This window comes from Onychostoma macrolepis, chromosome 20 (genome assembly GCF_012432095.1).
Source record: "Onychostoma macrolepis isolate SWU-2019 chromosome 20, ASM1243209v1, whole genome shotgun sequence".
Taxonomy (NCBI): domain Eukaryota; kingdom Metazoa; phylum Chordata; class Actinopteri; order Cypriniformes; family Cyprinidae; genus Onychostoma; species Onychostoma macrolepis.
Genome location: NC_081174.1, coordinates 21,599,705 through 21,617,030, shown reverse-complemented (window position 1 = coordinate 21,617,030; position 17,326 = coordinate 21,599,705). Strand labels below are relative to the sequence as shown.

Genomic DNA, 17,326 nt, shown 5'->3' with positions numbered 1-17,326 from the left:
TACATATTAGCTTAAAACAATATTGGTTATATATATTACATTTATTTTATTAAAATAATCCTTATTAGATAGAAAAACATTTCATTCTCTTTAACTACTTTTATACAACATATACAGTATATATACTACCTTTGAAAAGTTTGGTGTTGGTATGATTTTGTTAATGTTAATATTCTGAAATATTATTACAGTTTAAAATAATACTTTTCTATTTTAATATATTTTGTAATTTTACAGGTGTTCTGCATATTATTTTAGTGGGAATTGTGATACTTTCAGATATTTTGATGAATAAAAAGTTGAAAAGAACAACATTTAATCGAAATATAGTTTTTGTACATTATTACTGTTCTTAGTGTCACTTTTCATCAATTTCATCAATATAAAAGTATAAATTTCCCTAAAAAAAACTTACTGACCCCAAACATGTGAATAATATATACAGTAAACAATTATTACCTTCTGGTCAACGATGAAACCAACTTCAAAATGTACAATTTGTCTCCTAACACAAAAAAAATTGAAGGGGTGAACTTGGTCATTGAAATTTAAACTACAGTATCTTGTTCCTCGAACATTTGAACTTGAACTTTTTCTCCATTGTCTTTGGAAGTCTGAACCACGTCCTCTATTTCAATAACCTCCACTACCAGGTCCCGGATCTCCTTCACACAGTCCAGGGCCCTGGGTTCATCCTCTAGGTTTGGAGCAGACTGGGATTCTAAAGCTTTTTCTGAAAGATCCATGATTTGTTTGCCTGTGAACTCTTTGTAGATATCTCCATCCTCTGCATCTTGAATAGATAAACAAACTGTGGTCGGATATGTGCTTTCTTCGTGTATTAGTGCCTTAATCCGGGCTGGATCATCTGACGAATCTTCTGTCTTTATGGTTCCCTCGCTGTTGTCCTCGGTTTCAGCAGGCTCATCATCAGAGCCAGAGGTTTTCATACAGATCGGGTTGATTACTACTGTGGGTTTATTAGCAAAGTTTGAAGAAGGTGCATCACCTCCTGTTGGTGAATTGCAACTACCAGCACTTTCTACAGCTTCTGTTACCATAATAATGGGAGTGGAACTGACTAAAGCTTTCATGGCATTTGTGGTGAGTTCTGGTTTAGTCTCAGCTGATGTATCCAAGGTTGATGTTTCAGCAGTGACAAATACATCATCACTGCTCTGCTCTGAGAGTGTTTTGTTTTCTCCTTCATTGATTTTTCCCATGATAGGCAGAGCTTGGTGCAGTGCACTGCTTTCTGACGAGTGAACAGTCACAGATTGGTTTGTTGTCAGGCCATTGCCCAGCAGCGGGGAGAGCGGCATGGGTGTGCGCAGTCTTGGGGAGGTATTTAAGTGTCCTGGGCTGCTGGGTGCGGATCCTGGGGGAGTGAAGGATAAGCTGGACACACTGAAATTGTATCTGCTCTCTGTGAACAGGTTAAATTTCTTCTTGCTGGCTGCTTCCTTGACCACTGCCAATCAGAAGCACAAATCAGGTTTGAGAATTGTGTTTTAGGCAAATCTTAAAGCTAATTATAATTATATATTTAGTAATAATTTCTAGGGCCCTATGGAATCAGATTTATTTTTTCCCAATTTCCTTTTTTTTTCTTTTTTTCAAAATCAGTTTTTTCCATTGTAATTTTTCTGGATTCCGTTTTTTTTTTTTTTTTTCTGTTTTAATTTTTCTAGACTCTGTTTTGATGGTAAAATTAAATTTAATCAAAATTCCATTTTATTTTTTTCCCAAATTCCTTTTTTTTTCCCCATTTGAATTTTTCTGGATTCCGTTTTTCCAATTACATTTTTCTAGACTCTGTTTTAATGGTTAAATTTAATTTAATCAAAAAGCATGTCTAATTAATTGAAATCATGTATTACAATATTAAACAGCAATTTATTAAAAGTTTAACAAAAATTACATTTTTAAGGCCCTATGAAATGTTGTTGTTGTTTTTTCTCCAATTCAGTTTATTTGTATTTTTGTTTTTTTTTACCAAATTCTGTGTTCCATTAATTTTCTGGATTCCATTTTAATGGTTTCATTAAATATTAATAATCAAAAGCATCTCTAATTAATTGAATTTATTTTTTTTACAAAATATTATTCAAATTTATTATTTATTTATACAATTTATTTTATTATTATATTTATTGATAAGGCATTATAATTGAACATAATTTATTCAATTATTCCTGTGATGGCAAAGCTGAATTTTCAGCAACCACTCAAGCTTACTCAGGAAACAATTCTTATTATTATCTTATTATATGTTGGAAACAGTTGTGCTGTTTTATATTTTTGTGGAAACTTTGATCCATTTTTTTCAGGATACATTGATCATTAGAAAGTTCAAAAGAACAGCATTTATTTGAAATAGAAATATTTTTGTAACAATGTAATAGTCTTTACTGTCAATTTTGATCAATTTAATGCAAATTTAATCAATTTCTTTAAAAAAAAACATACTGACCCCAAATATTTGAATGTTTGTTCTGTCTTTTAAAAATATAATTTGGTTTGATATTTTGTTATAATACAAAGACATCTATACATGTTTATTTCTAAAACATTTTGCGGCCACTGTACGTCATACTTGTCCTAAATATGCATGAATTTATTTTTAATTCCGTGATTTATACCTACTGTAATAATGACCCTAACATCTTTGCAAAGGCAGTGTGTAGAGGCCTTGCTGTAATCATGTGACATACCCATGCTGACATCTTTTTCCAGTATCTCCTGGATAATGTCCTCATACACGTTTTCCACATTAATGAAGTTTGTATAATCAGCAAATATGTATTGCTCAAATTTGGGTAGTTCCTAAAAGTACATTTTGGGAAAAGTCACATTTATTAGAAGATATAAACCATCAATGGTAAATATATTAAATCTTTCACTTCTTGTATTTACTTAGCTGTTTATTCATCATTATGCAACTAATCTCAAATGTACCTCTTTGAAGGATGGGGCCAGGTGCTTCTTGATGCTGGGTAAAGTGATGTTGATCAAAGCCTCCTGCAAGATCCTCTTCCTCACTGTGCTGCTGTCATAATCAAATTGCTGAAGGACAAAGACGAATTAAATTAAGCAATCTGACACAACCATCTGTGTTTGTAAATGAAAAGTTATATGTTTACCTTCAGAACCCTGTTCGAAGCCTTTTGCATAGCACTTGAAAGACTGACTGATGGATCCTCCAGAGCCTTTCGCACAAGCAGCTCAAAGGTGTACTCTGTATTCTCCATCAGCTGAAACAATCACACAACAGATACGTTTTGGATCAGAATCAGTCACAGAAAGTTAGAAAAGAGTCGGCTTCATGGATACGCAGTTTTGGGTACCTGTTTTAAGTCTATCTGTGTGCTGTCCACCAGACCTTTAATGCAATAGTTCATGGTTTGCTGTAGCTCTTGGACGTGATCTGCCAGTCCATTCACTTTCTCATAACAGCTCTGTAAATTAGCCTTGCTCATCATAAACAGAGCCTTCAGTGAGAGAGAAAGAGTATACAGTTAAATGTAGTTCAAGTCATAAGGACTTTTTATGGTGATTAATTGTCAATTTGTTAGTTTTTCTCACCTGTCGGAGTTCCTCCCTCTGCTCAATGTCCTGGAAGTCCTGACACAGCTGCTCCATCATGCCCTCGCTCAAGTCCCGGGCCTCTGTGAAGCCCAGACTTATGGGTCCCATCACTTCCTCCAAGATGGCTGGCAGGTACGGCTGCACCTGCTCTGTGCAGTATTTCGTTGCTGGCTCAGATACCATGGCTAACCAGGTGGGAAGAGAAAGAATGTAGTACTTAGACAACTGTAACTGGGACCAAAAACACATTAACTTTCACTGATGAACATGCAAAAGAAATATATATTTTGTGAGGTATTTTTAAAATATTTACATCAAACACTACCGTTCAAAGGTTTTGGGTCGGTAAGACGTTTTTGAAAAATGTCTCTTATGCTCACCAAGGCTGCATTTATTTGATTACAGTAAAATGGCAATATTGTGAAATATTATCACAATTTAAAATCACTGTTTTCTATTTTATTTTTAATATATTCTAACTCCAGTCTTCAGTGTCACATGATTGTTCAGAAATTATAGTAATATGCTGATTTGGTGTTTAAGAAACATTTCTTATTCTTTAAAAATACAGAAAACAATTTTTTTTGTAGAGACTATGAGTTTTGGTAACACTTTACAATAAGGTGACACTAATATGCATTAATTTATGCTTAACAAATGCACAGATAATCATGAGTTAATGTGTAACTCATGAAGAACTAAACCATTTATTAACAATTACTGCATCAGCAACAAATGAACATTCTAAATGATTCATAGAGTAAGTAATCAATAAATTGTTATCAGTTAAATGCGTCTGATTGCTATTGATTACTTAATCTTTGAATCATATAGAATGTTCATTAGTTGCTGATGCAGTAATCATTAATAAATGGTTTAGTTCATCATGAGTTATACATTAACTCATGATTATCTGTGCATTAGTTAAGCATTATTTAATGCATATTTGTGCACCCATATTGTAAAGTGTTACCAAAGTTTTTTTAAACAGCATTCATTTGAAATATAAATGTTTTGTAGCATTATAAATGTCTGTAATCTCACTTTTAATGCACCCTTTTGAACAGGTGTACATTAGGTTATAGTAGACATTTGACCAGTGAGAGATTTTATTCATTTATTTTTTGAACTGCTCTTAAAAGCAAGAAATGGGCTTGTTTTTAGTGTGATCATGTACCTCTGAGTTTGCCCTCCAGGAAAGCTCTTGAGTTGGTGATCTGGTCCATATCAGAGCGCATGAGCATGTCCTGTTGTTTCACCATCTCTTGGCACTCCTGCTTCAGTGTTTTCATCCTTTCAAATAGATGATCTTGCAGCAGGAAATAAGTGGCTTCAACTGTCTATAAGACAAATGGCTGGGGTCAAGGGTCATTCATTAATAACATTAATCATTCTTTTGTTTTTCAGTGATGAATATGTCAGTAATCACAGCTATGGAATGTAATGTGTTTCTGGTATGTTTCTGGTTTGTTCCACCCTTTAGGAAACACCATAGGGACATTTCTGGCCTCCCTGGCCTGAAGCTATTTGGGTGTGGGGCATCCTAGATGTACGTCAACATCACACCCCAGTTTCAAGTATCAAGGGCAGGTTCTGGAGAAATCCAATGCCATAATAGGAATCTATCTGTAGCAGAAGATCTAAATAGGAAAGAAACGCACCACAAACCACACTCTCCTCTTGTCTGCCCTCTTGGTTTTCAAACATGGCTCCAATTCTTGCTTTAGAAAGGGCATATATTCCTCCATGAACAGATTAGTAAGACCCTAAACGCACACACACAAGATTCAGAAATATTACACACACACACACACGTAGCTAAACAAACACTGAGAGCAAACTGTTAATTGCTAAACCCCAAAAGGCACAGTTTATGTAACCTTAAACCACAGACTAGACTGAAATTATCTGTTTACCTATAACCACAAATGCCTTCAGCCATTACTCAAACACAATCCAAATAAAAGAATTTAAATGAACAGAAAATGTGACAACAGGCAACTATACTATATTATAAAATGTATATATTAAGTTATATGTTATATATTATATATGGTAATTTATTATGAAAAAATAAAAATGTATTTAGCTTAAATTACTATCATTTATATAAGCAATTCAAACAAACAAAAATTAAGAATGAACTCCCACTGTATGTGTTTATGGTCGTCAAACAGCTTAATTCAATAATATTGTTGAATATTGATGGCTTCAAAGGCAACTAATCCATCAGTACGAATGATCAATTTTCTTAACTGTACTGATGTGTACAGTATATACCAGAGAAAATATTCCACAGTGTTCATACATTGATCTTCAGGACACTTCATGTTACATGATGTACTACCAGCAAGTTATTTAATATGTGTGAGACGCACTGACAGATGTATTAATAGTTCATTGTCATGTTGGCTGTAATGTGTGAAACTACAGAGTGAAACTGCCAGTGTGCAGCATTACTCAGATTCCACACAGTAATCAGCCCTGATGTAACAGCGTGGGACTTGTAGCTTTGGAGAGCGAATACAGATATCGATATAATACAATTAAATAATTTAAGTGTGTTTTATACTCAAATCTACCATTTAGTGAGAAAAACATTAAATTATTCAGGACAAAAACCCAATTATATCAAATATGAAATGAAAGAGAGAATGAGCCTGCTTGGTTCTGCCCATTTAGAAACGATATACATTGTCATAACTGTCACATTAAATTACAAAACTTTTTATTTTAGCACAGTGTTCTACATTCAAACAGCTAGAACATTCCATGTCATATAGATCAACAAACGATGATAGCTATGTTGTTTATTGTGAAAGGACACCTACCCGCATATCACTGCCTATGAGCATATCCCATGATTCATACTGGCCTTTCTCCTGCCTGTAGAGCTGAATGGCTTTGAGGAAAGCCTTAACCTCACACGTCTTCTTCTTGAGAAAATCTGTTGAATAGACCAAATATTTCTTCACACTACAGCTTTCACTGGGTTACACCTTCCTACTGTGGTTTCATAACAGTGAAAGTGATACCTTTGTTCTGGTGGCGAACGCAGTCAGATAAGATGGAGATGAATTCAGTTTGAGAGTTTTCATCTCGGAAACAGAAATAGGAATCCCGGCGGTATGGAAGTCTAAGATAAACTGGGAACTGCCCTGGCATGTCCGCTACAGGGGGTGCGAAATCTTCCTGGACATCTGCAACACAACACACCACACCATGTAATGCGTGGATGAATCGTTCACAATAAGACCATTAAAAATAGGCTAATTTTTTATTTCTTTTGAAAACAAAGTAACATTTATCATTCCATTAGTAATGAATGAAGTTTATAAGACTTAATATTAGACAGTAATATTATCGATTCAATTGCAAGGAATCTTGAAAAGATGGCATATCTTTATTTTTAATCCTACACTTAGGTCAATACACTCAACTGGAGTTGCATTAATTTTGTGTCTGAATAAGTGTGTAAAATTAGCTCACTTAAAAATAGGTGCATGTACTCTAATTGTACTCACTGTTGGTGCAAGGGCAGCACTGGTTAATCATTTCCATGTATTTCTCTTCTGCGGTCAGAATGGTGCCTCCGGTAGGCATCAGTCTGTGTAGCGGAGGTGAGCCTTTTAAAAACCTCTGCAGGAAAGCAGGTAAGAGATAGTGGGGTAAACGTTATCATCAAAAGCTCAATGTTAGATGATTGATGATGGCTCACACCTTGTAGCTCCCATAGCACTCCAGGACGTAATTGGCACGGATTACTAGATATCTATCCTTCCACTTCCTGCTGCTGTCATCAAAGCATTGCACATTCTCCTCATACAACACCTTTCCAGGCTCTGGAGAGGCCTGGGTAAATAAATACAATGAGTCGATCTCAGAGGAAGAAATGATCATTGACTTAATGATACATATGTCTTCGTATGGAGTTCCTACCCGTTGTTTGAGAAGCTGTGTGTGCTCCTCTTTGCGTTGCTCAAGTTCATCTCGGATCTGGGACAGGTAAGCCAGAGAATATTGTTTCCTATAAATCGGTGCGAACTTGTTAAATATTTGGTCCACTTGCTCTGCAAGACAAACACAAAACAAAGACAACCACAAAACAAAGACAACTTTATTACTACATGCTACATATATTATTACATGCTACAGCTGGAAGAAACAAAGGGATATAAATCACTGAATATGCAATATTTTAGGTAACGTTACATTAGCCAGCCTATCATTTCCTTCCACTTGCAGTAGCCTATTTTTTAATCTTTGTTAACGTTAGGTAATAAAAATGTTAGTTCATGTTAGCTCAGGACCAGGTCCAGTAAATAACGTTAACAGATACAACTTTTGGTTTTAATGTAGCCTATTAATAGATGTTGATATTATCATTATTGAAGATTAATAAATGAAAATAACTAATGTTAATGGAACCTTATTGTTGTTATTATTAAAGTGTTACCTTGTTTCATGTGATGATCTACTACAGTACTACTGTATTACACTACTACAGTATGTGTAATTAATCATTTCCCTGGAACTGATTGAACTTATGATTTAACACCCAAACCAGAATGATCACTCTGAGAGGGTGTTCCTACTTTTTTAAATTCCTTGTGTACATTTTGAATACGTTTTCAGATTCTTGCATTAGGTAACATGCAACTAAATTTAGATGACAGCTGAGAGCTATGGCATTCACTTCCAACAGTGAAAGTACTGTAACGAGCTGCTCTATCACCATTTTCTCCCTCTTTGCAGCGTACAGTACTTCATTCAGTCTTCCTTGATCTATTGTTTTATTCGTTAGAGAGCGATTCATTGTTTTGGAAGGAACTGTGGTTTGAGATGTCTTGAATTCTTGAGCTCTGACGTGTATGATGCTTGGCCTACCATAAACGTTATGACACAGCATGACCTGCAAAGCCAGTTCTGTATGAACATACCTCAACACACATCATTACACTTCAGCAAGAGTACAAGGTTGACAGGAGAATGTTCCTGAACACCTGTACATGTGTTTGTTAGAGTTTTTTTTTTTTTTTGGGAACATCCTTGACAATGAGCAGCTGTTGACCCCACACTCTCTTTTCACCTTCTTAGGCGTGAAAGCACAGCATTTGAGTTTACTGTTGGCTCATTCACAGGAAATGGTCCCATTTGTGTTCCCATAACATAATTAACAGGATACTAGATATAAAGTCACGTAATTGATTGATTTACCTCTGTTTTGTGAGATGGAAAAACATCACCATTAAATCAGATTTTACAAAAAAAAAACAATTATTTTATTGAAATTGATAATTTCAGGGAGTGAAAAAATGCAGAATCTGTCTTTGACACTCCAACACAGTTATGCAGCAACAATATTTGATGGAGCGATAAGTAATACAGTTGTCCACGTTTAGACGAAGTCTCTCGTAGAGTCTTTATCAGATATTTATTATGGTTTTACTTATAACCTCATCAAAAAATAAATAAATTCTCTATGTTTGTGGAACAATATCCACAATATGCACATTGTCTGGCAATATTTGCTAGTTTAGACTATTGTTGGGCATTTTTTGCACCAAATTTTAAATGTAATATAGGTTAATATAGATTCTATTCTATTCCATATAAAAAGTCCTGTAACTCAACTGGTAGAGTGTAGCACGTGGAACAAGGTTCAGTTATCTGGAAATGCACGGACTGGCAAAATATATACACTAGCTTGAATTCTCTGTCATTTTCTTTCAATGAAAGTGCATGTCAAATGCATAGATATAAAAATACAAATTATTATTAAACTTACTGTGATGGGACTAAAAAATTGTAGTGCTTTTACATAAGGATACACACATCAAATAATATTTGGGGGACATGCCCTTTTAGCAGTTACAATTTTTGGGTGTTGAAAGTTTAGCAGTAATATTTTCAAACAAAATGATCACTAGACATTTCAGGCACAAATGGCCCTGTTTCCTGAGAATGAGCCTTTCATTAAAAATCAAACTAAGTTTTGAGAATGAATGGGAAAATATAAACAACACCCTCAGTACTGTAATGCTCTTTCAGCATGTTTTCTCAGCTGACAGATCGAAGGTGTTTTTCCATTTGAGCAAATAGCAGAGCTGCTTTTAATCCTTTACAGCTCTCTGACACACACACACACACACACCACAAAACCTCCACCCATACCGTTTCAATGGCCAGAAGAAGAAAACAAACAGGTTTCTGCCTCTCACTTTTCAGCTGTGCAGGCTGAGTACTGAAGCTATCTGATTGACACTGATGATTCATTTACAAGTACAAATTCAACATGAATCTTTCTACTAGAGGGCCATGCAGTTTAGGACAACAGAAAACATCTCATGCATTTCAATAACATCCACCCTCTTTCTCTGCCCGTATCATTTCAGTATATGGGGAAAGTTTTGAACAACCTATTATTATTATTAACTACGTAGAGGCATCAGGAAATAAATCATTAATGTACAAACAACACTAAAACTCTTTTAAAGTAAATTCCAAAACCACTTAATGACTTAAAATGATCTGCAGCACATACCTTTTATGGAGTTGGATTTGTTTTCATCCAGTAAACTGGATGATGCTCCCATACTGCTCTGCTTAGTTCAGGTGAGCGCTCCTCTGCTCTGGTGAAGATGATTCTGTGTCACTGTATTCACTACTGTGGGAGAATCTGAAAGTAGGTGTTATATTTCAGGATGGTGGGAGGGGCATGAATGAAACAGTCCGGGACATGCAAGGGCTGTCTTTTAAAACCTGAAGAGCTGCCTAACCAGACAGCCTGTGATACCCAAAATGCTGTCTAGGGAGCTCGCTTAGTTTTGACACAGATCCTTTGATTTCATGAAACCAATATGCTATATGATATGTGCTTTATACATTCTCAGAAATAAAGGTACAAAAGCTGTCACTGGGGCGGTACCTTTTTAAAAGGTACATATTTGTACCTAAAGGGTCCATTTTGGTACCTTAAAGGTACATATTAGTACTTAAAGTGTACATATTTGAACCTAATAGGTACAAAAGTGTACCTTTTGAAAAGGTACCGCCCCAGTGACAGCTTTTGTACCTTTATTTCTGAGAGTGTACATCAGTATTCGTTGTGAATATGCAAGAGCATCTGAGCTGTGATCAAAGCTGTCAGGTTATAATTAAGTTATCATCCAAGGTATTTCAAAGAAAAATCATGGTATGTTTTGTTACAGCCTTGTTTGTGAAATACAATATACCTGTGACATACTAGACAGACTTGATCCCATTAAGGACTATTACCACAGCTTCTATTCAAATAACATACCAGCAAGTTACTTTTAGTACATTTCAGGGAGGTCTATACATTGTTCTATGCAAATGAAACTGGTGTGGCACTAATTTATGTTTAAAGACTTTTTTTTTTTTTTTACAGGACAGTAAGTTCCAGCTGATGAATCCAAGTCTTTTTTCACCCCAAATATGAAAGGAATTTTTAAAGCCAATTTTTCCATGATTTGTTTTTGCACTTTCATTACAATAAAGCATGTCTCCCTAAATTCTATATATATTTTTTTTAAATCACATTTTATACACAGTGAATGAAAACTCAAGAGAGTTTATTATGGTAATGAGGAAAATGTGCTTAATTTAAATGAAAATGATAAGAATAATGTACATTCCAAAAAGCAAATTTATTAATAGTCTTAAATGTATGCTCAATTTTCTGTTGTTTTTAAAGTAAAATGTGGCTTGGAAATTTTATTTATTGTTTGTTTGTGATTCACCAACACAATGTTCTCAATGTCTGTGTTCTCATAAGAAAGATACAGTATATGATGTGAAATGTTTTATTGAGGTTGTAGCAATCAAGTAAAATATTGAAGCAAAAACGAAGTGGAATAGAAAATTAGATAAAGGAAGATCAATATAATCCTTTGACAGGCTCTTCATAAATATCTTTAAAAATTTAAAAACCAAAAAATAACTGTCAAATACTGCATCACTGTCAGCACAGAATGATTAATCAAATACTGTAAGCCCGTAATGGGTCAAAGCCTCAGTGCAATCCACAAAAAACATCAACAAACTGGAACAACCGTTTTCATTCAGAGGAAACTCTTGTTTTTGTTTTTTATCCACAAGTTGTCATAGAAACAAGCTTCATAAAATAAACAGGAAAATTCATCAATGAAAACAGCCAAAGAAAAATCAGACCTTTGTGCAGTCCGAGCTCTCAAATGCATGTCCACATAGGCAAAATCAAAATGCTGGTTTGGTTTCATGAATATGTGAAATCAGAGAGTTTGACGTCGGTCCGAGCCGACAGTGCTGCTCTGAGGGGTGGACGAGTATGTAGGCACGCTGTATTTCGTGAGCACTTCTTTAAACTGTGCCAGGGTAGCGTCAGTCCGCACGCCTGTTGGGTCAAAGTGTGTGCGGCTCACTCTGAACCCGGCCTCTGTGAGATACTGCAGGAACTTATTCAGTCTGAAAGAAGAACAGAGAGAAGTGTCAGCATTCTGCTTGCATTATGACACTTGTATTATTGTACATCAGTATATGACAGTGCATAGACAGGTTCGTGCTGACTAACTTGGGCATGTTCATGCCACGGATGCTGTGCCGATGGATGCTGTAGTAGAACGCTGGATGCTCTAAAGATGTATCAGCTTTGATTTTCTTCAGCACATTCCCAGAGTCCTCCCCTTTGGTTTTTCTTTTCCCTGAATACAAAAAGTAAAAGAAGATTCACCATACTTTTCATTCAATCTATCCATTTCAACTTTTATGTCACCACAAACCCCACTTGAAGGCACAGTCCACCCAAGCATGTTTGAGCTTTGTTTGATGAGCTCTATTAGGGCCGGCCCAAGCCTTTATGGGGCCTTTTTTATTTGGGGGCCCCTCTTTGCTGCCAATACAACTAACTATTGTCAATGCTTGATTATTCGCACACTATAAATCTAACACACCAATTATCAATTTTATTTGCTGTAGCTGTTTGCTTGCATCATACCAATGTCTTCCTGACATGTTTTTACCCTTCTATTATTTTTAATTGTAACAGTAGCAAACCCTCAAAGAGTAGTCAGGTGTTAATTTGCACTTTAACATTTGCAGAGTAGAGTACTAAGTGGTATACTGAAAAGTAGCTAAATGTTATTTTAACAACATGCATTATTAAACACAGCAGCTAGCCATCTGTGCACTTAAAACAACAACTCTAATTGAGGCATAATGATATTGGAATATAGCACAAAAGGTAGGCTAATGTAAGTAATGTTAAGCTGTTATTATCAGTACCAAGTTTATGAAACAGAAACTTATTTTTATTACTAAAATATGTACCCAGGAAAGTTTTACACAGAAGACAAAAACTTTCATTTAAAACTAGTAAAATGTTATATTATAATCGCGCCGCACTTTGGCTTGTGCTGAGCCGGAGAAAGACGCGCTCAATGCTTAATATCACAACTGTTCAGTGTTTTCAACCACATAAAGTTTAGTTTAGGTCTCAGACATTTAAATTTGAATTAAGTACTAGCAAAAAAAGACATTTATAGTTTGTTAAATACACACCGATTTCTATGGAAAGTGGCAATAATCCTTTCAATTAAAATTTGACGTGTTTTATTCCTATCAAATACACATTGTGTAGGTAGTTTACTCTGTTTTTCTCCCAGTTCTAAGGAAATAATAAGATGATACAGATTATCTAATTATTTAACATTGCGGTTTTGTATTGTCACCATTGTGCACTGACATAATATATCACAAAGAAAATAAAAACGAAACAAAATCAAAATCAAGCTGTCATTTCACATACTCTTGGGGCCCCCTTGTAGTCACGGGGGCCCTAAGCAGCCACTTAGTTCGCTTATGTCTTGGCACTATATATGTGCACTGATCAGTGTTAAAAAGACTAAATTTAAAATATTTTGATGCTTTGAAAATTTGGTGTAATGGACTTGAAATATTTCAAAGATAATCATAAATCGTATGGGTTTGGAACAACATGAGGGTGAGTAAATGATGACGGATAATTTTTTTAACTATCCCTTTAATCTGGGATAAATAGGAAGAATTAAATCCCGAAGAGTAGGGAGGAGAACAGCACATAAAACAAATCGATAAAGCAACAAATACCTGCTTGGTCAGATGTATCTGCCTCTTCAACCTTCTGTAAAGTTTTTATGACCACACCACACTCCACTAAAAACAAAGATGCATCAAAATTAATGAAAAAATTCAAGTCAAGGCCCCATTGCTCAAAAAGCTGATTCAGTGTCTTTAGTTGTACTGAATCACAAATGAGCATCATTAAGTAACTGACAGCCAAAACTTGCACACCCAAACACACCTTGGTTGGAGAGGGCAGAGTATCCTGGGACAGAGAAAGGCTTGAGAGTGGTGCAGTCAGCTTCACAGATGAGAGTCTTCACCAGAGGCTGGATGTCTTCCATATTATGCTGCACTGCCGCCACCAACATCCGCCTCAGAAATCCAGTGTTAAACAAAGGACCAGCCCTGATGGTTAAAGCCACAAAGATAAAGGGGAAAAATAAAAAAAAATGTAAGAGCCATCAATGAAGGAATTATGCATCATTAAGTGTTTTTACCTACAAATGACATCGTCTCACCAAATTGGTCCAAGCTCTACTGCAGTTTTTCCTGGCATACTCCCATGGCACTGGCAAGGCAGCTGTCTGTACAGGTTTTCTGTTAATACCATAAGTAGAAGTGTGATTATTTATGCTTAGACTACTTCTATCTGCATTATGCATTTGGCAACTTTACATTTGATCAGTTCAAGCATTCCTTGGGAATCAAACCCATGACCTTGCCATTACTGGCTCAACTGTTTGGGCTACAGGAAGTCTATCAGGATGCTGCTATTTGTTTGTCCAAATGCCTTGTCACCTTCCACCATGCTTCCTGGTTTGAGGAACACCCTTTCTTCACACCACTGGCAGTGCAACAGCTGCCGCAGTTTCTTAGAGGACTCATCTGCCTGGGTGGGCCCTCTGAGAACTCGCACCACCACGAGGACAAAGTGTTCAAGAGCCACGGCCAACAGCACCTCGATTCCTTTGTTGCAGCGTGCGGCCGCCCTGCAAGTACATGCATTAACAAAACACTTTGCAAACTGTCAAATAAAATACATTTCGCATTTGGAGTTCATTTGAGGAAGACCTGCCCACCTGGCCACAGATGCCAATACCATACGTGCAGCGAGTTCCCTGTAATACTCGGTTCGGACGATCTGGCAGCCGTAATGTCGAAGCGTCACATTCAGGGATTTGGAGTAAAGTGAACCAGTGTCTGTTGACGTCACTGAGACTATGCCCAAGTTCCGAACATTGCGAAAAGCTGCATCCAGATAGTTCACAGCCGTTCCAAATGGGTCGAGGTGTCTGATTTAAAGACAAGAATGTGGTGAGATTTGATATTTGCAATAAATAATCATAGGTACATAGGTGTTTTTAGTCGTTATTTTTCATTCTCTTACTCACATGTAGTCAAAGGGTCTCAGGTGCATGATGACATTGGCGTCCATCTTCACCGCCTCTACTGAAGCAATGGGAGAGTCTGCATCTCCCGCTCCATCTAGCTGCCGGCCTGTACGATTCCCCTCTACTCGGATGTGGTTCAAATGACAATTCTCCTTAATCATCTTGACGCAAGCTTCGTTTATATCGTTTATAGTAACCTTTACAGAGTTACGCAGATGCTTTGCCCACTGCAAACCCATGATGCCTTCAAAAGAGATCAATATGTTATGCAAATATCAATATGCTTTATTATACATTAATTTCTATTAAACAATTTAGAGCAAAACCTGAGCACTGATATTATCATTATTTTGTCTTTTTGTACAGTAGATTCCCTACCAGTGGCTCCAAAAGCATCAAGGCATTCGAGTGGATTCCTCTCCTCGGCAAGAACGGCGAGAGAGCAGAACACCAGCTGCCTACAACAGTTACATAGAGATAGAGACTTAATTATAGGTTTTTCAACAGGATGTCTATGACCCACAATTTTTAATTATTTTTCTTTCTAAATTGTATATTATTATGAAAAAAAAATACAATATTAAATATTATTTACCTGATAAAATACTAAAATATGTATCATTAAAATATTAAATATTAAGCAATCTTCAACCAAAGTTACATTTAAGTTGCTAAGCAACAAATAAATATTAAATTATGGCGGGACAATGTACACATTGTACAATCTGATAATGAGTCATTTGGCAGAAAAAAAGAAGATAATTCTCAAACCTGTTTGTCTTCATCTTGCGGCTGAAGTAGGTGTCTGTCTTCTGAGGAGTGGTGTGGTTGGGCAGGAGCTGGACATTGGTGCCCAACTCTTTCATGATCTCATAGGCCTGTCCACCTGGGACTGAGGAAGACATTGAAAATCAAAATGGACAAATTATTTCCAGTTATTGCAGCTAAATGCATATTGTAATGAATAAAAGCGTTCTATTTTTACAGATGCCTCCCGTGAGACTTAAAACGGCAAACCAAAGGCCTAATCATGAACAACCACAAGGTGATCTTCTACAATATGTTACTCCTGAAGACATTCATCCTGCAATTGTGTGAGTCCCTTATGATTTAGGTTAGATTTGACTATTCTTAGCCCACCTGAATACACAGGGTTTAAATTGCAAGAAAAAAGACACCGCAAAAAAAAAAAAAAAAACTTGAATGGAACTATACAAAAACAATTCTAACATCTACATTATTCCACATGAACAAACTGGCATCTTGTTCAGGCGGTTCTCTTTTAATGGCAATTGTCACTCTCTGCTGCGCTGTCAGCACAAATGCACAATTATCTTTCATGTCAGTAAAGCACATCAAATGAGGAAGCATCTTCACTTTAAAAGATGTCACTCTGTCAACATCAACAAAGTAAAGGCTCACCAGGGTCTTCAAAGGGGACATCCAAGCTGCCTGAATAGCTGGCTTCTGTCTCACCCTTGTTGATGTGGCGTTTGAGATGACTGATCATGTCTGTCTTGCGAGCAATAGTGACAGAGCAAACCACACAGTGGTAGTGAGCCACCAGTCTGCCTTGAGCCTGGAGTTGAGATAAAAACATACATTAATAGATCCATTCCAGAGGATCTATTTCCTGATTAATATGCACATGAAGAAAAACTTCACAACCCTAATCTCACCTGGTCAGAGCCTAGACTGGACTTGAGTTGTCGGCAAGGTAGATGACAGATGCACATCCTTTGACCTGTAAGAGGGGAAACAAAGACAAACTTTTCTCACATGTATTAGCTGATACCTAAGGCAACAGCTTTCAAATGCTTGTTGGAAAAGACAATTACAGAGGAGCCAAAGGGAACCTAAAGACTATTTACCTTCAAATTCTACATAAACTTTCCAGTGCAGGTTCTGCAGATGCCGTCTGAGCTTATGACTGTAACAGGCCTTGAATTTCTCTTCTGGACACAATGGACAAGACTTCCTTCCAGCTGTTGAAATCAGTGAACATATTTGTTAGCTTCCGATCAAAGTGGTCTGCTGGTGGTTTTAATAAACACACAAAATAAACAGATAATCTGGTTTCTGTACCTCCATTTAAATCCACAAGCCCTTCGAGCCCTTCCAGTGTAGTTTGGATAGACACATGTCTCTCTGAAACAGAGATGGACCATTTCAATGATTTAACCATGCTCAGGGACATTATGCCTGGAGAGTGTAATACGTTTCATAGGGTGTCAATACTGTTGAAT

General features: G+C 36.3%; 2 protein-coding genes across 3 annotated transcripts in view; both read right to left on the bottom strand.

Moving 5' to 3' along the window:
- Nucleotides 1-62: 62 nt before the first annotated feature.
- On the bottom strand, nt 63-10,270 carry niban1a (niban apoptosis regulator 1a). Its single transcript, XM_058756458.1, has 14 exons — nt 10,133-10,270; nt 7,528-7,658; nt 7,309-7,440; nt 7,113-7,227; nt 6,624-6,788; nt 6,420-6,535; nt 5,250-5,354; nt 4,766-4,928; nt 3,586-3,773; nt 3,348-3,491; nt 3,144-3,254; nt 2,959-3,066; nt 2,715-2,826; nt 63-1,471 (listed from the first exon to the last, which is right to left on the bottom strand). Exons 1-14 carry the CDS (start codon nt 10,182-10,184, stop codon nt 549-551), a joined length of 2,565 nt encoding a protein of 854 aa, XP_058612441.1. The 5' UTR covers nt 10,185-10,270; the 3' UTR covers nt 63-548.
- A 1,130-nt stretch (nt 10,271-11,400) lies between these two features.
- Nucleotides 11,401-17,326, bottom strand: part of trmt1l (tRNA methyltransferase 1-like) — a 10,831-nt gene continuing 4,905 nt past the window's right edge. For both annotated transcript variants that reach the window (XM_058754997.1, XM_058754996.1), the window contains exons 3-16: nt 17,166-17,228; nt 16,952-17,065; nt 16,760-16,824; nt 16,503-16,659; nt 15,852-15,972; nt 15,459-15,538; nt 15,081-15,324; nt 14,769-14,981; nt 14,488-14,678; nt 14,208-14,286; nt 13,928-14,094; nt 13,714-13,779; nt 12,161-12,290; nt 11,401-12,054 (exon numbers count right to left, since the gene is read on the bottom strand). In XM_058754997.1, coding sequence (XP_058610980.1) covers nt 11,862-12,054; nt 12,161-12,290; nt 13,714-13,779; nt 13,928-14,094; nt 14,208-14,286; nt 14,488-14,678; nt 14,769-14,981; nt 15,081-15,324; nt 15,459-15,538; nt 15,852-15,972; nt 16,503-16,659; nt 16,760-16,824; nt 16,952-17,065; nt 17,166-17,228 — 1,883 coding nt within the window. In that variant the 3' untranslated portion in view covers nt 11,401-11,861. The remainder of the gene's footprint in view (nt 12,055-12,160; nt 12,291-13,713; nt 13,780-13,927; nt 14,095-14,207; nt 14,287-14,487; nt 14,679-14,768; nt 14,982-15,080; nt 15,325-15,458; nt 15,539-15,851; nt 15,973-16,502; nt 16,660-16,759; nt 16,825-16,951; nt 17,066-17,165; nt 17,229-17,326) is intronic.

Coding starts and splice junctions, on each gene's coding strand:
- niban1a (XM_058756458.1), bottom strand. CDS start 10,184: ATGGGAGCATCATCCAGTTTACTGGATGAAAACAAATCCAACTCCATA. Junction 7,441..7,527: donor CACAGCTTCTCAAACAACGG/GTAGGAACTCCA, acceptor TTATTTACCCAG/GCCTCTCCAGAGCCTGGAAA. Junction 6,536..6,623: donor CGTTCGCCACCAGAACAAAG/GTATCACTTTCA, acceptor TCTATTCAACAG/ATTTTCTCAAGAAGAAGACG.